The sequence below is a fragment of the Salmo salar genome, chromosome 16, assembly GCF_965601325.2.
Source record: "Salmo salar chromosome 16, fSalSal1, whole genome shotgun sequence".
Taxonomy (NCBI): domain Eukaryota; kingdom Metazoa; phylum Chordata; class Actinopteri; order Salmoniformes; family Salmonidae; genus Salmo; species Salmo salar.
In genome coordinates this window covers 4,708,358-4,735,716 of record NC_138306.1, presented here as the reverse complement: position 1 = coordinate 4,735,716, position 27,359 = coordinate 4,708,358, and the positions used below count along the sequence as shown (strand labels likewise).

Genomic DNA, 27,359 nt, shown 5'->3' with positions numbered 1-27,359 from the left:
ACATGCAACTGTAGTTTCCCTTCACAGAAAATACATCAGTGAAACATTCTACTGGAGAAGTGAACCTGAAGCACAAAATTTGTTTGATGCTGAGCAAAAATTACAGTAAGAAGCATTTTAGGTCTGTTTTGTACTTGTCTTGGTATAGCCAGCCTACTTTTCTAAAATGCAAGGTTAACTTTTTCACATATGAGTTCCAAAAATCTCTAATGGTCGCCCCAGTGTGAGTTGCTTTCTGCATGTGATGTCAGAATGCACTCACTGTTCCAAAATGTGATTGGACAGTTAACACGCGCTGCCTGCTAATCAAATCCAATTTCATTTGTTTAGCAGATGTTATTGCGGGTGTAGCGAAATGCTTGTGCTTCTAGTTCCGACAATGCACCAATATCTAACAAGTAATATCTAACAATTTCACAATAAATACCTAATATACACAAATCTAAGTAAAGGAATGGAATTAAGAAAATATAAATATATGGACGAGCAAAGTCAGAACGGCATAGACTGTGAGACAGTAGATAGTATAGTTTCAGTATATACTTATGAGATGAGTAATGCAAGATATGTAAACATTATTAAAGTGACATTTTTAAAGTGACTAGTGTTCCATTTATTAGTGGCCAATGTTTTCCAGTCTGTATGTAGGCAGCAGCCTCTATGTTAGTGATGGCTATTTAACAGTCTGATGGCCTTGAGATAGAAGCTGTTTTTCAGTCTCTCCGTCCCAGCTTTGATGCACCTGTACTGACCTCGCCTTCTGGATGATAGCGGGGTGAACAGGCAGTGGCTCGGGTGGTTGTTGTCCTTGATGATCTTTTTGGCCTTCCTTTGACATTGGGTGCTGTAGGTGTCCTGGAGGGCAGGTAGTTTGCCCCTGTGATGCATTGTGCAGACCGCACCACCCACTGGAGGGCCCTGTGGTTGTGGGCAGAGCAGTTGCCGTACCAGGCGGTGATACACCCCGACAGGATGCTCTCTATTGTGCATCTATAAAAGTTTGTGAGGCTTTTTGGTGACAAGCCAAATATCTTCAGCCTCCTGAGCATCAAAGCTCAATTTAATTGTCAGATTACTTTCGATTTATAGAAAGTGTTTTAGTCAATTATTTCAATCAATGTTGAGCTTACCCGTGATGTGATGAATTATAAATAATAATTGCTGTTAGCTAATTCATATTGTCGTTTCTGTCGGCCGAGAGTTATCTAAATATGACCGCTTGTGTTACGTCAATATTTCCTTAGTTGGCGCTAGGACTAATCTAACCTACATTTTCCGGTTTGGATGATTGTGTTATGCTGTCATTACTTCTGTGAATGTCTGAATATTGCATCCAAAAATAAACTTATATAAACTTAGAAACTTATATGATGGCCATGGGTGGCTACTTTGAAGAATCTAAAATCTAAAATATATTATGATTTGTTGAACACTTTTTTGGTTACTACATTTACATTTAAGTCATTTAGCAGACGCTCTTATACATGATTCCATATGTGTTATTTCATAGTGTTGATGTCTTCACTATTATTCTACAATGCATAAAATAGTAAAAATAAAGAAAAACCCTTGAATGAGTAGGTGTGTCCAAAATTTTGACCGATACTGTATGTGTATAACTATATGAGCTAGATAGCCTGTCTTTGCAATTAGTTTATTTTTGTTTGCGCTCGTTAGCATATTTAGCTAGCAGCTTCCATGGAAATTCGCTATTACCTGTGCTAATTTTGTTATCATTTGCCAATGTTTTTTTGGCACCCCCTTGTGTACTAACTAAGCCAGTAATACCTTAAATCCCGGGATGAGAGAAGGACGGTATGACAATATAATACATCTGGATACCTCCCAACCCTAGTACATACCTTTCTCAGAGGATTTATGTAGGTTACTTTGTACTGTAACTATCCTTACTTGAATTCAGTTTTTTATGACGTTTAGACTTAGCCGTTTTATAGCATTCACTCACCATATTTTGGCCATTTGACAGTGTAAACATTTGCATAACTTGTTAATAAGATATGTAATAAGCTGTAGTCCCTGTTTCCATAATTAGTCTTCTGCTCAGAAGCTGTACTTTCTTGTGAACAAGCCGACAACGAACATCTTTGTGTCATGACTGTATTCATCTGAGTGTTAACCTCTCTAGGCTAGGTGGGATGCTACCGTCCCACCTGACCAACAAACTTTCATGAAATCACACATGCAATACACCAAATTAAAGCTACACTTGTTGTTAATCTGAGTGTTATTCTGATGAAGGCCATTGTAGGCCAAAACATTGATCTTTTAAACTTGCTTGAATAAAACAACGATTTTTCAATGGTGAGCGAACGTTGCGCCTTTTTCTTTGCAACGATGATTATATTTTTGGGTTACACCTCGACTCACGTAGGTTGATACTCCCTCCTCTTCTTTCCTTAATCTGAGCGCCGCACATCCTTTACATGCATGTGAGCCTACATGTATGTACATTTTGTGGAAGCTCTTCGTCCCATGACAAGCCCTATTGCCACATTTCTTGGAATAGACACTTGATCCCAATACAAATCTGATAGGATCAAATATTCGTTCAGCAGAAGTACTCCTCGTTTTGCTTTTTTCTTGTCTTTCAGGAATTCAATCAAATCTTTCATTTCAAATGCTAATTTGTCTGTCTGTTCTCCATGTTAATCCTGGTACTTTCAAAGGAGTTCGAATTTTCGCTTACATTTTTTCCGTTACTTTCTCATTTGTCCATTCAGTTTGCAGCTTGTGTGAATTTGTTTTGCATTTGCATAGTTTCATGCTTGTGCTGTCCATGCTCTCTTTAGCCTTCATGGTTATATCAGAGGCTGTTTCTTTGTCCTCTGTTCCGCAGATAAGGTTGTCAACATGCAAGCATTCCATCAGTAAAGTTACCATGTCTGTATAGACCCCCTCATACTTGTTCAGATTGTGGCTGCTAAAAGCAATGGGCTTGCAGGTGCTCTAAATGGAACTCTCGTCATTCTAAGAGTGTACATCTTGATTTCTTCATTTAACATGGGGATTTCACTTGTCCATAAGAATCTCAGTACGTATCTGTCCATTTCGTTTTGTGAGGTTTGCAGAAATGCTTTCGTGATGTCTGCCATTAGCACTACGCTGTGCTGCCTGAAGTTAATTAGGATACTCAACAGGTCAGGGTTTAGATTTGGACCTGTTAGTAAGCAGTCATTTAACGAACGATGCTCATCAAACATCTTATTCCAAAATCATGGGCATTAATATGGAGTTGGTCCCCCCTTTGCTGCTATAACAGCCTCCACTCTTCTGGGAAGGCTTTCCGCTTGATGTTGTAACATTGCTGTGGGGACTTGCATACATTCAGCCACGAGCATTAGCGAGGTCGGGCACTGATGTTGGGCGATTAGGGCTGGCTCGCAGTCTGCATTCCAATTCATCCCAAAAGTGTTGATGGGGTTGAGGTCAAGGCTTTGTGCTAACAGAGTCCAATGGCAGCGAGCTTTACACCACTCCAGCAGACGCTTGGTATAGCGCATGGTGATCTTAGGCTTCTGTGCGGCTGCTCGGACATGGAAACCCATTTCATGAAGCTCCCGACGAACAGTTCTTATGCTGACGTTGCTTCCAGAAGCAGTTTGTAACTCGATAGTTAGTGTTGCAACCGAGGACAGACAATTTTTATGCTCTACGCGCTTCAGCACTCGGTTGTCCCGATCTGTGAGCTTGTGTGGCCTACTACTTCGCGGCTGAGCCGTTGTTTCTCCTAGACGTTTCCACTTCACAATAACAGCACTTACAGTTGACCAGGGCAGGTCTAGCAGGGCAGAAATTTGACGAACTGACTTGTTGGAAAGGTGGGATCCTATGACGGCGCCACGTTGAAAGTCACTGAGCTCTTCAGTAAGGCCATTCTACTGCCAATGTTTGTCTATGGGAATTGCATGGCTGTGTGCTCGATTTTTATACACCTGTCAGCAACGGTTGTGGCTGAAATAGGCGAATCCACAAATTTGAAGGAGTGTCCACAGACACTTTATATACAAAAGTATCTCTCTCATGCGAGGATGCATCAAACACTACTCTGAGGGATATCTGAATGATCACTAAGCACCTGCTGTACGATACCTTGGCTTATAAAGTCTTAAATCACATCTGTAATGCAGAGTAACATCTTTCTCATCAGATGGTGTAATCTGTTTTCTGCCGTTACATAATTGGATTGAAGCCTCATTTGATATCTCCTATGGATGTACTTCACGTTCTCTTCAAACTTCTATAGTGCGTCTTGATTCAACTGTGTTGCACTCTGCTCTTTTTCCATGTGAATACCGATAGATTCCGTTTCCCAAAATGTGCGCTATTGCTCAGAAGCGCTTGCTCTTCTCCACCACTCATGTGCATTAGGGAAAGGAAATGGAAAGGGGGATCCCTAGTTTTAGTTTAGTTCAGTTTATTAATTCAACCATTTTTAAAAACAAGCACACATAAAACTTGAAAAAGCCAAACATGCACATGAGTAAAATCATAGAGGATAACACACAAAGTCTGGGACTTTTTTTCCATTGTGGTCCTCTTGAGACAAGATGACTTGGCAAGATCGAACACAGTTAAACACAGTATTCCATTGAGATAATTAAACATAGTTAGTTGCACAACTGAATGCATTCAACTGAAATGTGTCTTCCGCATTTAACTTACTCCAATGTCTTGAGGTTCATATGTGACTGATAACACTGATGATTCTGTGCCTTGCACTAGCCATCCAATTGTGCTCTCCAGAGCCACTAGTCCTTCGTTCAGTCTCTCAATTCTTCCCGTCACAATTTTTCAATAATGATCACCTCCTATTAGAATATACAACTCTTCTGTGTTCATGCCTCTGATTGGGATGTTGGCCCCATGCAGTCCTCTCTCTTCGAAGATTTCTTCTCATCTGTTCACTTGCTAATTTCATATTTGACTTGCACACTTGGGGTGTCTCCAATAGCTTTATATCTACCCATTGGCTATTTTTCAGATTTCTCCAAAGCACCCTTACTTTTCTGCAGATTATCTTCTTGGGTGTAACTGAGCCGAACATATGCACATTCAAGACTTCCTGTCCTACTACAGGTAAGTTAAGTGTTCGTGAAATGTCTTTAATGCAACTGTGTTGGCTGCCCCCGTCTAGAAAACACCTGGCTACTTGACTCTGTTTAGGCACTTGTATAAACACTGTAGCTGTTTGCAGTAATACTGTGCTACCTTCACTGTTACCTGGTGAAATAAAAACTACAGCATCTGATGTGTCCATGTGCTCTCCATGGCATGTCTCTGTGCGCACTTGGCCTGTGCGTTCTTGGCGAGTCTCTGTGCGCATTGGGTACTCTGGGCGCTGATTGGCTGATTGAGTGCAGATTGTTCGGTGATGTATGTCTTGTACCTAGACACACAACACTTGCCTTGTCTCCTCAGCTTTTCTCATTTCCACCATTAACTCATTACAGTATTTGGATTTGTGATCCATTATGTCACAGAATATGCATTGTGACTCCTCCTTCGCACTTGTGTGAAAAGTTGCTGTCAAGGATGTGTTGGGATTTCTTCTCTCGAATGTTCTCCTCTCCCATGTCCTGTCTCCCGTTCCTTCTCTCTCTTGTGGAACGTTCTCCTGCTTTTTGTGTCGGTGTCAGATTAGCCGTCCCCTCTCGGCTTTCGACCTCCTTCATGAGATCTTTAACACTGAGAACTAGAGGTCGACCGACTATGATTTTTCAACGCCGATACCGATTATTGGAGGACCAAAAACAGCTGATACCGATTAATCTGCTGATTTTCATATAAATATACAGTAATGAGTGGAGAACAGGAGGGCTGCTTAAAGAAAAACGAACAGGTCTGTGAGAGCCGGAATTCTTACTGGTTGGTAGGTGATCAAATACTTATGTCATGCAATAAAATGCAAATTATTTACTTAAAAATCATACAATGTGATTTTCTGGATTTTTGTTTTAGATTCCGTCTCTCACAGTTGAAGTGTACCTATGATAAAAATTACAGACCTCTACATGCTTTGTAAGTAGGAAAATCTGCAAAATCGGCAGTGTATCAAATACTTGTTCTCCCCACTGTATATATTTGTAATAATGACAATTACAACAATACTGAATGAACAACGAACACTTTTATTTTAACTTAATATAATACATAAATAAAATCTATTTGGTCTCAAATAAATACTGAAACATACTCAATTTGGTTTAAATAATGCAAAAACAGTGTTGTCTCCAAAAAAGTAAAAGTGCAATATGTGCCATGTAAAAAAGCTAACGTTTCAGTTCCTTGCTCAGAACATGAGAACATATGAAAGCTGGTGGTTCAATATTCCCAGTTCTTCAATATTCCCAGTTAAGAAGTTTAGGTTGTAGTTATAGGAATTATGACTCGTTGACTATTTCTCTCTATACCATTTGTATTTCATATACCTTTGACTATTGGATGTTCTAATAGGCACTTTAGTATTGCCAGCCTAATCTCAGGAGTTGATAGGCTTGAAGTCATAAACAGCACTGTGAGTCAACCATTTGCTAAGAGCTGCTGGCAAACGCAGTAAAGTTTGAATGGATGCTTATGAGCCTGCTGCTGCCTACCACCGCTCAGTCAGACTGCTCTATCAAATCATAGACTTAATTATAATATAATAAACACAGAAATACGAGCCTTTGGTCATTAATATGGTAAAATCCGGAAAATATAATTTCGAAAACAAAACGTTTATTCTTTCAGTGAAATACGGAACCGTTCCGTATTTTATCGAATGGGTGGCAACCCTGAGTCTAAATATTGCTGTTACATTGCACAACCTTCAATGTTATGTCATAATTATGTAAGATTCTGGCAAATTAGTTCGCATCGAGCCAGGCGGCCCAAACTGTTGCATATACTCTGACTCTGCATGCAATGAACGCAAGAGAAGTGACACAATTTCACCGAGTTAATATTGCCTGCTAACTAAATATGCAGGTTTAAAAAATATATACTTCTGTGTATTGATTTTAAGAAAGGCATTGATGTTTATGGTTAGGTACAGTCGTGCAACGATAGCTTTTTTCATGAATGCGCTTCTGTTAAATCATCCCCCGTTTGGCGAAGTGGGCTGTGATTCGATGATAATTTAACAGGCACCGCATTGATTATATGCAACGCAGGATAAGCTAGTTAACCTAGTAATATCATCAACTATGTGTAGTTAAGTAGTGAATATGTGAAGATTGATTGTTTTTTATAAGATAAGTTTAATGCTAGCTAGCAACTTATTTTGGCTCCTTGCTGCACTCGCGTAACAGGTGGTCAGCCTGCCACGTAGTTTCCTCGTGGAATGCAATGCAATCGGCTATAATCGGCGTCCAAAAATGCCGATTACCGATTGTTATGAAAACTTGAAATCAGCCATAATTAATCGGCCATGCCGAAAGTTGGTCGACCTCTACTGAGAACATTGTCATCATCTTGTGAACAAGTGATCTCTTCAGGGAGAATTTGTATTAGTATTGGAAATAGTAAGTTACCTCAACAACCCCCATTACATGTTTGGATTTCAATGTCTGTTGCTTTCTTAGCTGAAGTCAAGTTCAAGAGCTTGTTCATTAATGACTAGATTTTTACGTCCAAATCGATTCATTAGCATTAAAAATGTATTATTATTTTTCCCAAATTTTCGATCTTGTCTCATCTCTGCAACTCCCCAATGGGCTTGGGAGAGGCAAATGTGGAGTCATGCGTCCTCTGAAATATGACCCACCTTACCACGCTCCTTAACACCCGCCAGCTTAACCCGGAAGCCAGCTGCACCAATGTGTCGGAGGAAAACTGTTCAACTGGCGACCGGGGTCAGCCTTCAGGCACCCGGCCCGCCACAAGGAGTCGCTAGGGCGCGATGAGCCAAGTAAAGCCCTCCCCCCCAGCCAAATCCTCCACTAACCTGGACAACGCTGGGTCAATTGTGCGCCATCCTATGGGACTCCCGGCCACGGCCGGTTGCGGCACAGCCCGGGAAGGAACCCGGATCTGTAGAAACGGCTCTAGCACTGTGATGCAGTGAGATGGGTAAACTTGTCTGACTTACTGAGATTTGGGTTCTTTTCAATTTCCGTGTCATATTGACTCCAAAGCCTTTTCCATTGGGTAATGTCTTCCAATAACGTTTCAATGACCAGTTTGGGTAGTTTCACTGTGTGATTTCGCACATTGTCCAAACGATGGGAAGTAGCACTTGCATTGTCCTCATTTGCATTCCTCAAACTGTTTGATACATGTTTTCCTTACGATTATTTTGTCCATGTAACCCATTGCACTGTTCACCCCTTAATTCAATCTGTCCATGGGTGTAACATTTTCAATGTCCCGGTCATAGTCATTCAATGTCTTCTCCCAGTACCTGATTTAATTCTGATTAACAGACTTGTCGTAGCCGTCCTTGTCATTCCTCAAATCCATTTCAATTGTGCAAGTTGCTCGGCTATGGTTTCTCCTGGTTAACTCCACATTTCCAATATAATCCTCATTATTCCTTTTGTCGTTTTCTTTGAGGAATCCTTTCATTCCCTTCCTCTTTGGTTGTGGCACAAATTTGTGGTGTATAATCAGGAGGTATTGATTCAGTGGTTGCAGTTCAACTAAATCCAGGATTCTAAAACTTTGGGGAAAGGGCAATGGGAATAAAATCAAATCAAAATGGCATTGACTCGCCCTGCCGATCATCAAACATTTCGGTAGCCCCACAGTCCTCCTTCCCAGGTGTGCGTAATCACTCGTTATGAGCACTGCAGTGGTGCAACACAGCTAAAGAGGGGTCGGAACTAGAGGTCTTCGCGGTTTCAACAGAGCAGGTCCTGGGGTACACACAATACCCCATAATGACAACACCAAAAACAGGTTTCTAGAAATATTTGCAAAAAAAAATGAAATAAAACATTTCCATAAGTATTGAGACCCTTTACTCAGTACTTTGTTGAAGCACCTTTGTCAGAGATTACAACCTCAAGTCTTCTTGGGTATGACGCTACAACCGTGGCACACCTGTATTTGGGGAATTTCTCTCATTCTTCTTTGCAGATCCTCTCAAGCTCTGTCAGGTCTGATGGGGAGCGTTGCTGCACCGCTATTATCAGGTCTCTCCAGAGATGTTCGATTGGGTTCAACTCAAAGACATTGAGAGACTTGCCCCGAAGCCACTCCTGCGCTGTCTTAGCTGTGTGCTTAGGGTCATTGTCCTGATGGAAGGTGAACCTTCGCCCCAGTCTGAGGTCCTCAGCACTCTGGAGCAGGTTTTCATCAAGGATCTCACTGTACTTTGCTCCGTTCATCTTTCCCTCTATCCTGACTAGTCTCCCAGTCCCTGCCGCTGAAAAACATCTCAACAGCATGATGCTTCACCGTAGGGATGGTGCCAGGTTTCCTTCGGATGTGACGTTTGGAAATCAGGCCAAAGAGTTCAGTCTTGGTTTCATCAAACTAGAGAATCTTCTTTCTCATGGTCAGAGTCCTTTAGGTGCCTTTTGGCAAACTCCAAGTGGGCTGTCATATGCCTTTTACTGAGGCGTGGCTTCCTTCTGGCCACTCTACCATAAAGGCCTGATTGGTGGAGTGCTGCAGAGATGGTTGTCCTTCTCCCATGTCCACAGAGAAACTCTGGAGCTCTGTCAGAGTGACCATCGGGTTCTTGGTCACCTTCCTGACCAATGAACTTCTCCCCCGATTGCTCAGTTTGGCCGGGTGGCCAGCTCTAGGAAGAGTGTTGGTGGTTCCAAACTTCTTCCATTTAAGAATGATGGAGGCCACTGTGTTATTGGAGACCTTCAATGCTGCAGACATTTTTGGTACCCTTCCCCAGATCTGTGCCTCGACACAATCCTGTCTCAGAGCTCTATGGACAATTCCTTCGACCTCACGGCTTGCTTTTTGCTCTGAAAGGCACTGTCAACTGTGGGACCTTCAGGTGTGTGCCTTTCCAAATCATGTCCAATCAATCATGTCCACCTCAGGTGTACTCCAATCAAGTTGTAGAAACATCTCAAGGATGATCAATGGAAACAGGATGCACCTGAGCTCAATTTCGAGTCTTATAGCAAAGGGCCTTAATACTTGAATGTATTTCTGTTTTAGATTTTTTAATACATTTGCAAAAATGTATTAACCTGTTTTCGCTTTGTCATTATTGGGTATTGTGTGTAGATTGATGAGGATTTTTTTTTATTGAATTCATTTTACAATAAGGCTATAACGTAACAAAATGTGGAAAAAGGGAAGGTGTCTGAATACATTCGGAATGCACAGTATATCCATTTCATTTTCTTCATAAAAGAGACACCAGCCTCATCTCTGAAGTGTTTACTAGATAGTTGATTAACCTTCCTGTTGAAAAAAATTGACTTACCCGTCAACTTTTCATTGCATAGACCAGTGTGTCCTCCTGTGGACTCTTAAAAATGGTTCTTCACCAAAATCTTTTTCGGTGTTGTAACCAAATAATGTCTCATAATTTGTTTTACAAATTAAACTTATGTTTTGAGAAAGTAGATAATTTACATCAAATATAACTATAATTTCAGTGAAGTGCAGTGACATAAACAATGAAAAAACTGTGTTGGAGTTTGTTGCAGAGATGCACTTGGAAGGAAGAAATACACAAGATGGGTTGAATAAATATATTTTAGATGTAATATAGTGGCTACATCTTCTATAGAAACAGGTCAGGCCTCTTTCTTAAAACCTGTTGAGGACGGAACGCCTCACAAATATCCAATGGTAGAGCATGGCGCGAAATACAAAAACCTTAAAAATGCTATAACTTCAATTTCTCAAACATATGACTATTTTACACCATTTGAAAGATAAGACTCTCGTTAATCCAACCACATTGTCCGATTTCAAAAAGGCTTTACAGCGAAAGCAAAACATTAGATCATGTCAGGAGAGTACCCAGCCAAAAATAATCACACAGCCATTTTCAAAGCAAGCATATATGTCACAAAAACCCAAACCACAGCTAAATGCAGCACTAACCTTTGATGATCTTCATCAGATGACACTCCTAGGACATTATGTTATACAATACATGCATGTTTTGTTCAATCAAGTTCATATTTATATCAAAAAGCAGCTTTTTACATTAGCATGTGATGTTCAGAACTAGCATTCCCACCCATAACTTCCGGTGAATTTACTAAATTTCTCATCATAAACGTTGACAAAATACATAACAATTATTTTAAGAATTATAGATACAGAACTCCTTTATGCAATCGCGGTTTCAGATTTTAAAATAGCTTTTCGGCGAAAGCACATTTTGCAATATTCTGAGTACATAGCTCAGCCATCACAGGCTAGCTATTCAGACACCCGCCAACTTCGGGGCTCACTAAACTCAGAATTACTATTAGAAAAATTGTATTACCTTTGCTGTTCTTCGTCAGAATGCACTCCCAGGACTTCTACAAATGTTGTTTTTGGTTCCAAATAATCCATAGTTATGTCCAAATATCCCCGTTTTGTTCGTGCGTTTTTTTTCTCTCAAAATGTTCCATTACCGTACTTAGAAGCATGTCAAACGCTGTTTAAAATCAATTTTTATGCTATTTTTCTCGTAAAATAGCGATAATATTCCAACCGGACAATGTTGTATTCATTCAAAGAGGAAAATAAAAAATGGCGAGGTCTCGTGAACGCGCATCTCCAGTCTCTCTGTCACCAGGCAGTCCACTGACAAACTGTGCTGCTGCCCAGAGAAAGGAGACGCGTCAATCCGGTATCTGAAGGCTTTAGAAAGCCAATGGAAGCCTTAGAAAGTGTCACGTAACAGCTCAGATACTGTAATTTCGATAGAGATGCAACAGAACGACTACAAATTGTCAGACAGGCCACTCCCTGCTTGGAATCTTCTCAGGTTTTTGCCTGCCATATGAGTTCTGTTATACTCACAGACACCATTCAAACAGTTTTAGAAACTCGAGAGTGTTTTCTATCCAAATCTACTAATTATATGCATATTCTAGTTTCTGGGCAAGAGTAGTAACCAGATTAAATCGGGTACGTTTTTTATCCGGACGTGAAAATACTGCCCCCTATCCACAACAGGTTAATTAAATGGCCTATACAAAATGTGTTTTGTTTAGGCCTATATGCATGCCCTGATGCATTTATTGCTCAAATCCATGACAAATATTGTTTTAAGTAAAAACCAATAAAACAATAGACAAAAATTTTGAACATGCTACACAACAAATCATTTTTGTTGTAATTAGTTATAGGCAGTTTTTAAGGACACGTAACTGTGGATCATTTGGCCAATATCGCTTGTTTATTGATGGCGCTGGCAGCGCCCAGTTAGAGGTTTCTTTCATTTAGATCTGAACGGTTTCTCGGATCCGAACCAACAAGGGTTTGTTTTCCACAGTCCTTTTCGGAACAGGTCTGACTGTCCTCGGGTCAATTCGGAACGGGTCTCCGTTTAAGTTTGAATTTATTTATGCATAGCGGGTCAGGTGGGGAAGCCACAGATCCATTTCTGAACGGATTCAACTTTTTGGACCCATGAAGACCTCTAGTCGGAGCCCGGTGTAAGTCGGTGACGCCTCTCCACACGTCAAACCAATCAAATGCCTTGCTTGGGCAGAGCTCCAACGGTGCTCACCTGTTTAGTGCCGTAGGAACAACAGTGCTTGACTAAAAATATCAACAAAACAAGCACGGGTGACAACACATTTTACAATGTTTGCAGCATACTGGTTTTCACAGCATTTCTCTGTTATTTCGAGATGAGCTAGATGGTTCTTGAAATGTAACACACAATCCATTTTTGTACTACAAAATTCTCCAGACTTCCAAGGGAGGTGTGACAACGAAATTATTGTGGACGTATGGCAACGCAAGACTAGTCCAGGCCTAGCCTATATTCTGACTCTTCATTTTCTGCTGTCTCAATGCAGCATTCATCCCCCTTTTTCCAACTTTTGTTTAAAGACGTGGAATTAGTATTTCACTCATATTCGAATTTGACATAGACAGTTTGGAAACAGAGCATGATAAACATTTAGATTAGAGCATTTAAACTTTGAAGTGGCACTCACCCCTTTTAAAAAGTGTTTTACTTTAATTGAGTCTATTAGAGATAGCAGCGGCGTATTTAACTAGCCCAAATAAAATTCCACTCTGGGAAAAGGGCTTAAGTTATTCAGAATTAGTCTGTCATTAGGTGTTAGGAAACTTCTACATTTTCAACTGATGTCTCCCTCTTTTTTTGCATCCCTTAGTTAGTCTAAGTCAAATGTGTGTTGCACAATGTTAAATAACTACAAAAGTGCAGTTTTGCGCTTTTTTTATTTTGTGGTGTTAGTCATTCACGTTTGACCTCTACACTATACAAGGTGTTTTATAATGAGTATGACACTGGAAAGGACAGCTGTGGGATGCAGATGAGGAAGAGTGGGAAAGAGAGGTGACGGGGTATGAAGGGTCTACATTTAGAAATGTTTTTGTGAACGAGTTTTTGAAAATCTTGTTCACATAAAAAAAACTGTGGGAGATTTTAATTTCATTCTATTACAAAATGTAACTGTTCTTCAAGTATATGTTTTTGTAAAAATTTCTGTGGACATTTTTGAAAGTAGTCCTTGTGCATAGAGTTGGTTGTTTAAGTATGGTTTGTTTAACTTTGCAATCAATGTTTTTTTGTCTGTCATATATTTTAAAGTGAAAAAATCTCTCGGCATCATTCCGTTGAAACCATGAAATTGCCCCTCTCTCGTTCCGCCGCTTGCTTGCTGCACCCTGTGCTGAGGAGGCTGGCACATCTTTCTGTCTCCTCTCTCTTGTTCTGTCTTTCTCTCGCTCTCCCTAGCGGGATGGCTCTGTCTCTGGTGGGGGGAGTGTGTGTGTCTGTTTCTCGCTTCTCTCCTTCTCTCGTCTTCCACTGAGACTAGCAGGATGGCTCTGTCTCTGGTGGGGGGAGTGTGTGTGTCTGTTTCTCGCTTCTCTCCTTCTCTCGTCTTCCACTGAGACTAGCAGGATGGCTCTAGCGGCAGGGGGAGTATGGTGTGTCTGTCTCCATGAGGATCAGCACTGGCCAGATGCCTGGAAGGAATACCAATAAAGCACCACCGGATCCTTCCTCTCTCTCCCCCGTGTGTGTGTGTGTGTGTGTGTGTGTGTGTGTGTGTGTAGCAATGGATTCACTGTGCAGCTTCCCTAATTCTTCCCCGTCTAGACTACTCACCACAGTCAGCATCGAACCGCACACTACTCAATATTTATCACACAGCTCAATATGTTACCACACCCCTAGTATATGGCTTATTCACACCATTTTTTTGCATTACTCAATATTTGTTCCATAACTCAATATTTATTACGCCCTCTGCCAAATTGACTGTTTTTTTTGCTTCAATTGATAGAATCAATCATTTTTATGCTGCTCAACTCAATAGCTTAGCCCTTAAACACGTTTTGGAAGGTGTAGGGTTCGGAAAGCATATGAATTGTGAACTGCACGTTTTTCTTAATAGCATCAAAACGAAGTCAATAGCCAATTATGACAGCAGTATAACTGGCCCCTCTCAATGCTCCATTGTTGTGTGCATATGAGCGAAAGGTTTGTTATTGCATGAAATTGGATTGTAACTCAGATCATTGATCCAAGAAGGGATTCATTGTAGCACAAAATATTACAGCAATATCTTCTAGTGCTATACTGGCCCTGACCATAGACGAAGAAGTTGTCTGTCAATGGACTTGTTTTTCCCAGACCTCAAAAGTGGTCCCTGATGTGGTTCAAGCATTGTTGTGGACTTAAAACATCCAGTTTGGTTGTTTTTCTATTCGAGTTAAAATGACACAAAAACACACACAGACACACTCGCTACAATCTTCAGTTCAGTGTGTCAGTCAAGACTAGTGCTAGGAAGGTTGTGTTGTGCTGGGTTTGGTCTGATTGACGCAGCCTTGATTACAATCACCGGATTACAATCATCACTCATGCTCACATTCTCCTGACCTCAGTGCACCCTGTCTGGCCTCAGTGCACCCTGTCTGCACATAGGCTTGTCTATCAGGTTTCAGGTAAGACCCAAATGCAGACTGTGTTGAAGTAACAATGTTTATTACAGCAACAGGGGCAGGCGGACGACAGGTCAAAGCAGGCAGGGGTCGATAATTCAGAGTAGTGGGCAACGGTACAGGACGGCAGGCAGGCACAGGGTCAGGGGCAGGCAGGCTCAGAGTCAGGACAGGCAAGGGTCAAAAACCAGGAGGGCAAGAAACAGAAAGACTGGGGAAAAGCAGGAGCTGAGAAAACGTTGGTTGACTTGACAAACAAGACAAACTGGCAACAGACAAACAGAGAACACAGGTATAAGTACCCAGGGGTTAATGGGGAAGATGGGTGACACCTGGAGGGGGGTGGGGAGACAAGCACAAGGACAGGTGAAACAGATCAGGATGTGACATCATTCAGTGTGTCAGTCAGTAGTAGTACTGACTGACACACTGAACTGAAGATTGTAGTGAGTGTGTATCTGTGTGTGTTTGTGCGTGTGTGTGTTCTGTTCAGGCAGGTTGATGTAACCTTGCCTGAAACTAAGAAACCTCACCTCCGTTGAACTGTGTGTGATTCAATGTGAATCACTATAATTGACTGGTAAACACTGTGTGGAGCAGGGCCTCTTGTGCTAGAGAAGAGACTGCTAGCTAGTGGACAGAAGAGCAGGCAGATACTCCTTTACAGCTGAGGCAGGCTCCCTCCCCTGAAAGTCCTCCATCTTGGTAACGATACCAGTATCACGATACCATGATACTCACTTTTCCATGGCAAAGAAGAAAACACGAAGCAGAGTTACCTCTATGCTCCTTTAAAAACCTGCTGTATGTAAACTATTGTGTGATATAGCTTGGAAAAAAACAAATGTGACACGTGACAGGAGGCTGTGTGTTTGCAACATTATAATGATTTTTCTCAGGTAAATAAGTCTGCTTCATGTTTTGTTTCCTTGCCACAATATATCCAAGTATCGCGATACTGGTATTGTGATAACCCTATTGGTTAGAGCAGGGCCATACATGGCCGGCCCCAGGCAATTTCCCCCCCCTGTTTCAGCCATGATGGAAACACAAACGTCTGAGTATTTTTAGACAAAGCACAGGTTTAAATCCCTCGAGTGGAAATGGCCCACAAGACTCTGGACCCAGTGAGGCCCCAATATCGCTCGCCTATTGCTGTCTCCTACATTAGTAGAATCCTCTCTCTTCTCTGTTTCCTTTCTATAAGTCCTCACCCAGGGACCTCCACTCGCCTCCCCAACTTCCCTCTTCTCCAATAGTATACCTCTGTGCAGCTTTAGGAAAAAGCTTAAGTGAAAATGAGAGTAGCTCCAAGGCAGATTGGGAGTACAGTCAGTACACTTTCTTATTAGCTTTAATTCATTTCTAAGAGTCTCTCATCTGAAGAGAAGTACAGATTGAGAAGCAGTTTGAGAGTCAGTTGTGTAGAAACGCGAGACAAACGGCAGTGTAAGTTATAGCACGACAAGGAGCAAGCAGGTGTGCAGTAAATGTGAATGTAGCCTACTAGTTTTGTTTTTCTGATGAGTACTATTCTTTCCAAGATCACCAACTCATGTCAGGTTTTGCCCCAGCTGCAAGCCAAGAGTCATCAATATAGAAGTCATCTGAGCAGCAAAACTCTCCCTTAATTTATTTATATTTCTACGTTCCACATCATGGCACCGTTCAGTACTATAACCACAATGGCAGCTTCACGCTTCAATCTAAACCAGAAATAGCCTAAACAGGTTGTCCTCAAACCGAAGTCATAGAATCAAAGAGCTGTTGCCTCAAGCGTTTTCCAATGGTTCCAGAGCCAGACTAACATGCCGTGCATTCTGGGTAACTCTGGGGCAGAAACAGACAGGTCTTTGTGTCTGTCTCTGAACTCAAAAACACCACTGGTAATCGGACCAGACTCACATGCACACACTTCTCTGCACTTCCTCATCAAAGAGGACATGTAACCAGCTTCTCTCTCGGAGTCTGACAGAGTGTACCATTTTGAGTTTCCGAAGGATTAAAATACAGCGTTGTATTGGGGCACCATCTTAGATATTAAAATAAGATTAAACTTGTCCCACCCAGGGCCCATATGTCAGAAAACACTGATTGAGTCAGGACAGAGGATCCATATGCATTAGCTGGGCCATTGGACCACAGTCCTGGGCAGAGGCTGGAGGCTGGACAATGAGTTGTTCTCTGCAAAGAATGAGGCCTCTGTTTAGGGAAGCTTGACACGCAGCGAGAGGGAGAGAGGCTGGAGAAAGAGAGGGAGGCAGAGATGTGGTTGTGAAGAGAGTGTTCTGTTCGGACTCTTGTTCTACAGTATTTATACATATACAGGAGCCACATGCTATGATAGAATGGCAGATAAAGCCTGAGTAGATACATACGTAAGAACTAAAGGCTGCAGGTAGTAGTTCTCACAGTGTATCTGTAAAACCATAATGGTTCAACCCACATCCTACCAAGATCTGTGCAGACCTACGTTATAGTCTTCATGATGTTCATAACATCACATGCTTTCTCGCTGTATCACACCGAAACCTAGTGTGTGGCGTCAGGAAGAAGAGCCATCAGGTGACGCGATCTGAGAAAGATGGCATCCTAGCAGTTCCTCGTAGGGTACTATACCCCTTTGTCTCCCAAATTCATGATAGTTTGAACTACCACCAAGCTATTTGCACTATTTCATTAACTTTCAGTTATAGCCAACAAAAACGCAACCTTCCCCATTACGCACGTGCCACAGAAACGCTCGATAAGGTCCGCAGCATGGAATCGTGCGAGAAAGAGACTTTATCCTATTCTTTCTAAGCTGTATTGGAGAAACACTTCGCACGAGCCTCGATGCCCGCCTGGACTAGCTGAAATCTGGCCAAAATGAATACAAGAAAGACATCAAAGAGCTGTGCGATGACTGTGTTTCTTTGTCCAAGCTCGTGGGAAAATCTGAGGCCACTATTACCAAACACAGAGAATCACTTGAACCCAAGCTCGAACTTCTAGAATCCAATCTTTTCGAGATGGAAGATTGAGCAAGGAGAGAACCTTCTTTTAATCAATCTAGAAGAAGGAATTGAAAAGAACAATGCTATTTCCTACTTAACAGAGTATATCCCCAAATTGTTCCCACTGCTCTCTGGTTCTCCCATAGAACTTACAGTATGTGCTGTCACCACATAGGCATACCTCGGCCTAACAAGAAGAGGATAATGATAATGAAGCTTCTCCGGTATACTGATGCCGACCGCATGGTCAAGGCTTCCAGGGATTCTTCACTGGAGATTGCGGCCAAGCCGTGCGCTTTGCCCCTGGCTTCAGTGTGCACACCAGGAGCAGACACCAGCCCTGCTACCCGCTGATGAATAAGGCACGGGAGGCCGGCTACCAAGCCTTCCTCCTCTACCCAGCAACCATCATGTTGACTCGGGCAACAGAGCAGCTAACCTTCCAGGACATTACCAAGGCTGAATGCTTCATTGCATCCTGGGACTCTACTTTAATCACCTGCAACCAAGCATGGAAAGCCATATCCCAAAATGGACAACTACAACAGGGATAAGACCTGAAAGGGGCTAATAAAACTGTACTATTAATTCTGACTATTGCAGTAGAAAGTGTTTTCCTCCAATCAGCTTACTTATTCTAATATTGTTCGCAAGCTATACCGAATAGCATGTCATTGTTTTCATGGCTCCGATGTTTGCTTATTAAATAGGCCTGTGATTACACACCAGGCCCTCCTATTGGTTAAATCCGTAACCAATAGCATTGTTTTTTTTTTTTTAAATGGTGTTGTTTTACTCTCTAATTTAGGACTAATTTGCGTTAGTTTCTATTTTGAAAAATCTCATTAGTGTTGTTTAGTGTAGGCCTCGCCTACACCAGCGTTTCCCAAACTCGGTCCTCGGGACCCTAAGAGGTGCACGTTTTGGTTTTTTCCCCTAACACTACACAGCTGATTCAAATGATCAAAGATTATTTGAATCAGCTGTGTAGTGCTAGGGCAAAAACCAAAATGTGTTTGGGAAACCCTGGCCTACACTAACACAGACTAAGCCACCATCATTTTCCTTAGAGTAGGCCTACTTAACTTATTTTGGCTCAAATCCCGTTAACGGGATCGATTTCACAACAGCCAGTGAAATTGCAGGGCGCCAAATTCAAACAACAGAAATCTCATAATTAAAATTCCTCAAACATACAAGTATTATACACCATTTTAAAGATAAACTTCTTGTTAATCCAACCACAGTGTCCGATTTCAAAAAGGCTTTACGGCGAAAGCATACCTTGCGATTATGTTAGGTCAGCGCCTAGTCACAAAAAAACACAGCCATTTTCCAGCCAAAGAGAGGAGTCACAAAAAGCAGAAATAGAGATAAAATTAATCACTAACCTTTGATGATCTTCATCAGATGGCACTCATAGGACTTCATGTTACACATGTTTTGTTCGATAAAGTTCATATTTATATAAAAAAATCTCAGTTTACATTGGTGCGTTATGTTCAGTAATGTTTTGCCTCCAAAACAACTGGGGAATTTGCAGAGAGCCACATCAATTTACAGAAATACTCATCATAAACTTTGATATAAGATACCAGTGTTATACATAGGATTAGAGTAGAACTTCTCCTTAATGCAACCGCTGTGTCAGATTTCAAAAAAGCTTTATGCCGAAAGCACACCATGCGATAATCTGAGTTCAGACGCTCAGCCACCAAAACAAGCCATACAGATACCCGCCATGTTGTGGAGTCAACAAAAGTCAGAAATAGCGTTATAAATATTCACTTACCTTTGATCTTCATCGGAATGCACTCCCAGGAATCCCAGTTCCACAATAAATGTTTGTTTTGTTCGATAAAGTCCATAATTTATGTCCAAAATACCTCCTTTTTGTTTGCGCTTTTAGTTCACAAATCCAAATGCACAAACCGCGGGCATTAAGTCCAGACAAAAAGTCTAAAAAGTTCCATTACAGTTCGTAGAAACATGTCAAACGATGTATATAATCAATCTTTAGGATGTTTTTATCATAAATCTTCAATAATATTCCAACCGGACAATTCCTTTGTCATTAGAAAGGAAAGGGAACGGAGCTCGTGCTCACGGCCGTACGCGAGACTAAACTAAAGGCTTTCAGCCTGTAAAATTGTTGAAACAGCTCTTATTTGCTCCCCTTTCACAATAGAAGCCTGAAACAACTTTCTAAAGACTGTTGACATCTAGTGGAAGCCTTAGGAAGTGCAATCTGACCCTGTTTACACTGGATATTGGATAGGCAATCACTTGAAAAACTACAAACCTCAGATTTCCCACTTCCTGGTTGGATTTTTCTCAGGTTTTTGCCTGCCATATGAGTTCTGTTATACTCACAGACATTAATTTAACAGTTTTGGAAACTTTAGAGTGTTTTCTATCCAAATCTACTAATTATATGCATGTTCTAGCTTCTGGGTTTGAGTAACAGGCAGTTTACTTTGGGCATGCTTTTCATCCGGACGTGAAAATACTGCCCCCTTGCATTAGAGGTTAAACAGGTATAGTTTGCCTTAATTTACCAATTAAAGTCTTGAATAACTTGATCTATTTGTTTTGGTTATTAATTTACAGTACAAGCTAAGTTCTTTCTTTTCCTTTTTTTGTTTCTCTTTTCTACGTATTTTTCTATTATCAGGCCTATTATTACTGTTATTATTATACTTTTGGGGTGGGACTATTATCAATATTCAAATTGATTCACTTTTATTTTAAGCTTGGTTGTCTTTTTTTCAGGATCGGTGGGGGATGAGCTTGCGTCCGCACTCCTAGTGGGCCGGGTTGTAGATTCATTTTGTCTCTGGCTCGATCACTTGGGATTTTCTTGGGTAGGGTTATTGGGAATATGTGTCTGTCTTTGTATGTCTTAGGGAATGGGTCAGGACCTTACTATAGTCTAAATACAGTCAGTAAAATAATTTGGAGGTTATTTCTTATAGATGTCCATTCACCTGCAATAAAAACATTTAACCTGAAAAATGACTAATCTCAATATGCTCGCTTTTAACGCACACAGGCTCAATACTTCACACGAAAGGACGAGCTGTCTATATTTATTCTGTCTGAAAAATGGTTGATATAGCTCTCATACTACTGAAAGATGTTCACAGGGTCAACAACAAACACTTTAAAGTATTTTCATTTTCTTCATTCAGAAAAAAGCGAGGGGCACAATGATAATTGGGAAGCGGATTGGTGATTGTGATTGTAGAGGCCAGGTCAGCTGATGCAGCACTCCATCACTCTCCTTCTTGGTCAAATAGCCCTTACACAGCCTGGAGGTGTGTTGGGTCATTGTCCTGTTGAAAAACAAATGATAGTCCCACTAAGTGCAAACCAGATGGGATGGTGTGTCGCTGCAAAATGCTGTGGTAGCCTTGCTGGTTAAGTGTGCCTTGAATTCTAAATAAATCACTGACAGTTTCACCAGCAAAGCACTACTGTACATAGATGGTCTCTGACATTGTGGACAGTTGTAGCTTACGTGCGTTCCAAGACTTGAAAAATAAATACGATCGGCCTGGTTCCTCATTTTTCTTTTCACTTTGTTCGGCTCTACGTGCTTATGGAGTAGCCTGGGGTTCAGATCTCATACTATACACAAAGTAATGGCAGCAAGGGTAAGTAAGGGCATAGTCTCCAAATTATTTATATATATATGTATATATATATATATATATATATATATATTCCTACTCAAACCAACATTACCAATTACCAATCTGTTCAAAATGCAACGAAGATACACCAGCAGTAGATATTAACTGGAGTACCTTCTGGTCCAGTATCACATTTTCATCAAGAAACCCAAATTACCCACTATAATTTTGCCCATGAGTTATGCGACTCTCAAAAACTTTCCAGATGAACATATACTCAACCCCTGTCAGTATGCTCTGACCCCAGGGTACTCTTGGCACATTTATTCATATGGTCTGGAAGTGCCCAGAAGTTTTCTCCTTTAGGCATTCTGTGGCTTCATCACTATCAGGCATTTTGTCTAAACCCATCCCATGTCTGCCTAATGTGCTTCTGCTTAATGATGACTCTTCACTGATCTTAACATACAGGCAGAGAAAGATTTGGCTTGCCGGCCCAACAGTAGCCAAGAGAATGGTTGCCTTATGATTGCAAGCTCCACACACTCTGCCACATCAGAAATGTATTTAGTTATGGACGTAGCTCGACTTGAACTCTCAATCTCTCTATTGCATGTTGCAAAATCAGAGAATATTAACATATGGACTACAACACTTGGCAGTATGAAATCATTACTTTAAGATATGTGCTTAAGTAAGCAGGTACTGTGGGTGGGGGGATAAATGTGTATTTGTGTCATGTCCGTTGGTTTGTGTTTTTCGTTGTTGTCTTGTCAACAAAAAATGTTATAAAAACTTCGTCACAAAAAAAAAAATCCTAGTGTGACAAGTTGAGTGTAACCAAGGGTAAGATAGTAAGTTAGTGCCAGTGAGAGACAAAGTGACTAAAATGTTGCTGTTTCAAAACCAAAGCAGGAGTAGGCTTCTGTTGTGTTCTTGCGAAACACATCTAACCCTTGTGGGAGTATAAATGTTGCATGAAGACAAAGATAAGGTTGTCAGCAACTTTGGTGCTATACCAAGAGCTTGATACACAGTTTTACAAAATACCAAAATACGGGTACTGACAGTGATGGGAATGAAAAGAGGAAGCGCTGAGCTGGAAGTGTGTATCTGAATGTTTGTGTGGTGTGTGTTTCTCTCTTTGTGTGTGTGTGTGTGTGTGTGTGTGTGTGTGTGTGTGTGTGTGTGTGTGTGTGTGTGTGTGTGTGTGTGTGTCAGAACAGCTTAACCAGGCTGTTTCTGAACCCTCTCAATGTTTCAGCTGACAGTCATGGGGCAGAGGGATAGCTTTAACTCTAGATGTCAAGTTGTGTTTTAGTCCATTGATCAAGGGTTAGGGTTAGGCTACAACATTCTCCTACAGTAGTTTGGGTTATGTGATTTTCGCCCTCGCATTTCCTTGGTGGTATTCAGTGTTATAAAATTGTTAAAAGTAAGTGCTGTTGGGAACCTATATTGATCAAGGATTAGGCTACAGCATTCTGAAGTATTTTTATGTTTTTTTTTTGTTGTCTTGTATGCTTCAGTAATTATATAAATCGATAGTTTAAGGCTTTTTATCTCACATGGCTTTGATATTCAGTCAGTAAATAAATGGTTAACACTATGACTTCGGAAGTGTGAGTTATTCTCTTTTCTCGTAATGATGAACTTCTCACGTACTTAATATTCTCACGCACGGTTTTGCCAAGATGGTTCACTTCAACTCTGTAAGGAACATGATACTTTAGTTTAGTGAAAGCCATATGAACAAGAGACTGAAACTGGCAACAACAAAAGCCCTAACCCCAATGTTTGTTTCTAGTGGTGTAGATTCTAGTCCCCAACATAGCCCAACAGCCTGGTAGGTAAATATCTGATTAGTACCACCATTTTACTTAACTAAAAACACTATTACTAGTCTTACAGGATGAGCATGATAACAATGTGCTGATTTCATAGGAAAAGAATAACACTGTGTCAATACCAAAGGATGGAAGATTGGTTCTTCCATCTTTGCGGGGACCTATAATCCCCAAAAGTCCCCACAAGGATAGTAAAACAAGGGAAATTATCCCATGTGGGGACATTCCCCACGTACCCATGATGCCAACGGCTATTTTAAGCTTAGGTGTTTGGGTTACAATTAGGGTTAGGGTAAGGGGTTAGTGGTTAGATTTAGGAGTTAGGTTTAGGGTTATAGGTTAGGGTTCAAGTAAAGTATAGGGTTATGACAAATAGGATTTTGAATAGAAATCAATTGTAGGTCCCCATAGGGATAAAAGAACAAGGTGTGTGGTGTGTGTGTGTGTGTGTGTGTGTGTGTGTGTGTGTGTGTGTGTGTGAGTGTGTGTGTGTGTGTGTGTGTGTGTGTGTGTGTGTGTGTGTAAAAAACCCTTATTTGGCACCTGTTATATTTTGGGACCCAGATTCTTATTTGTTTACGCTGTAGCGTCCAACAAATATGACGGCCATATTGTGTGTTATGATTATGAGAAATGCAGCGTGTACATCTAGGTCAAAGATAATGACCGAGCAACACACACACATACACACAATACAGCACCAGAAAAATAGGTATTTGGAACACATATTTGAAATAGCCTTTGTGTCAATATAGATAAGGTTGAGCTTTCCAGTGGCATTTGGAATATGTCTCATGTCAGTTAGGGGATTGAATGTTACATTGTAATATTGTCTGAGATTGTAGCCAGCCCTCTGCAGCTCTCTGTGGATTAGTTTATAAACCCTTATGTAAAGTATACTTATGTACCTTATTTAAGGTGTTAACAAACACTTCCATTGTGTGGCGGGGCTTGTGTGGTGGGGCTGGATACTGTGACAGGAAGAATAACAACTTCAATTGTCTCTGTATAATGGGTAAATAAAGATGAATTGTATAGCATTGTGTCTGTCTGACTGAAGGTTCTGTGGTTGTCTCTGGCAGGCAGAACGGAGCAGTGGCGAAGGGAACTCCCGGAACATTCCGGAGTCGATGCATCGCGGCAGCTCGGAGAACAACCTGGATCTGGACCTGAGCGACATCCCAGACTCCCAACGCTACCTCGACTCCTCCCACCGCAGCCTAGACTCCTCCTACCGCTCCCTGCCCCCCGGACTCAACAGTCTGCAGCAGAAGATCCTCAGGGTTTGTTGTTTAATGGTTATAAAGATCTCCTAGAGTTTAGAGTGGTTGGCCAGCAACAGAAGGGAGGGATGCTGGTTCAAATCCAAAAGGCCGATTGGAAAATCTTGTGGGGAGTGGGCCGCAAAAGGGTTCCTGGCATAAGTATCCTAGATGCAATCTCTTGCCATTATAACCTGCCATTATACAACGTGTTTGTGTGCCTAGCAGGTTTGGGTTCAAATAAAATAAAACAAATTTCTGTGGACTGTAAGGAACATGGTAAAGAACATGAAGGCCCGTTTATGCTCCCAATTAATGCTTTATTGACAACGTTTCGATCCAAAACACATTTTCATCAGGTTTAACAGACTGAGTGCTCACTTTGCAAAATATACACATTATACACAAATATACACGTACACAAAATATACACATTACACCTCGCATGCTTCCCAGCCGAAACAGTTCGGAAGAGTTTGTGTATATATTATGACAACATTTTGTGACGTTTTTCTTCGTTTTGGACTTCTTCAGTAAGTGTTTTTTGGCTGTTCGGGCACACACATTTTTTTCTCAAAGCAAGCCTAAGTCGGTAGCTGAAGTCTAGGACCCTTCGTCGATGATTGGTCAACAGTAGGGATTCTTCAGTAAAGTCTTTGTTGTCATTCAACGAGAGACAACTCGTTTTCGTGCAAATTTTTTCATTGAGAAATACTGCACCAAACATCTTAGTTAGATGTCAAATTGCGTAAGTAAGATCACTTCGGCAAATAAAATAAAAAAATCTTTAGTTGTCTTAGAATGACTATTTTGAAGAAGTGTATACTGGCTACAGCGTCTCAAAATATACAATAGGTATTATCAAAGATTTCTATAACTAACCCAAATAGACCACAGCCTGGCACTGCTCCGGTGCTCCATGTCCTTACCTACCGCTCCGTTAAAAATCACTCCACGCTCACAGGGAAAAAAACTCCCGCTCCAAATTTGCTCCATTAATTGAAATCACAATTTAATTAACACCCATCTATTTTTGTGACTACCTGGACCTACAATTTTTTTTTAGGTATTGAAACCAAACCATATGGGTTTGAACGAAAAGTATTTGAATAAACATGAAAAGGTGAATGTAAGAAGCGAACATCATTTCAAATGGGCTACATTTCATATTAAACAGTATATAAACACTCTAAATAGGTCAGGAGCCAGGCAGGGAGCTTAAGAAGGAACAAAAAATGTATTATTTAGGCTATATTATCTCAATTATTTCAAGGCTATAGCCTGCAAAGTACATTGTGAAAGATTTGTGAGTGCGACAAAATAGGCTGGTAGGGACATAAAGAGCTCAACATTTAAAAAAACATTTTGTTGCATTAAATCGTTGTAGTCTATAAATTGCACATACTCAGAATTCAGATGTGACTTACTTATAATTAAATACAAATTAAAATGAAAAATGACTTACAGTTGAATTCGGAAGTTTACATACACCTTAGCCAAATACATTTGAACTCAGTTTTTCACAATTCCTGACATTTCATCCTGGTAAAAATCCCCTGTCTTGGGTCAGTTAGGATCACCACTTTATTGTAAGAATGTGAAATGTCAGAATAATAGAAAAAGAGTGATTTATTTCAGCTTTTATTTCTTTCATCACATTCCCAGTGGGTCAGAAGTTTACATACACACAATTAGTATTTGGTAGTATTGCCTTTAAATTGTTTAACTTGGGTCAAACGTTTCGGGTAGCCTTCCACAAGCTTCCCACAATAAGTTGGGTGAATTTTGGCCCATACCTCCTGACAGAGCTGGTGTAACTGAGTCAGGTTTGTAGGCCTCCTTGCTTGCACATGCATTTTCAGTTCTACCCACACATTTTCTATAGGATTGAGGTCAGGGCTTTGTGATGGCCACTCCAATACCTTGACGTTGTTGTCCATAAGCCATTTTGCCACAACCTCGGAAGTATGCTTGAGGTCATTGTCCATTTGGAAGACCCATTTGCGACCAAGGTTTAACTTCCTGACTGATGTCTTGAGATGTTGCTTCAATATATCCACATAATTTTCCTACCTCATGATGTCACCTATTTTGTTAAGTGCACCAGTCCCTCCTGCAGCAAAGCACCCACACAACATGATGCTACCACCACCGTCCTTCACGGTTGGGATGGTGTTCTTCGGCTTGAAAGCCTGCCCCTTTTTCCACCAAACATAACGATTGTCATTATGGCCAAACAGTTCTAGTTTTGTTTCATCAGACCAGAGGATATTTTCCAAAAGGAACAATCTTTGTCCCCATGTGCAGTTGGAAACCATATTCCCGCTTTTTTTATGGGGGTTTTGGAGCAGTGGCTTCTTCCTTGCTGAGCAGCCTTTCAGGTTATGTCGATATAGGACTTGTTTTACTGTGGATATAGATACTTTTGTACCTGTTTCCTCCAGCATCTTCACAAGGTCCTTTGCCGTTGTTCTGGGATTGATTTGCACTTTTCGCACCAAAGTATGTCCATCTCTAGGAGACAGAACGCGTCTCCTTCCTGAG

At 41.0% G+C, this 27,359-nt stretch overlaps 1 protein-coding gene across 2 annotated transcripts in view; it reads left to right on the top strand.

The window, feature by feature from the left end:
* LOC106573052 (transmembrane and coiled-coil domain protein 3) overlaps nt 1-27,359 on the top strand; it is a 48,502-nt gene that overhangs the window by 3,583 nt on the left and 17,560 nt on the right. For both annotated transcript variants that reach the window (XR_001321250.3, XM_014147690.3), the window contains exon 2: nt 24,636-24,836. Coding sequence is in view for 1 of the 2 variants with exons in the window: in XM_014147690.3 (XP_014003165.2) it covers nt 24,636-24,836 (201 nt within the window). In the remaining variant the exon portion in view is untranslated. The remainder of the gene's footprint in view (nt 1-24,635; nt 24,837-27,359) is intronic.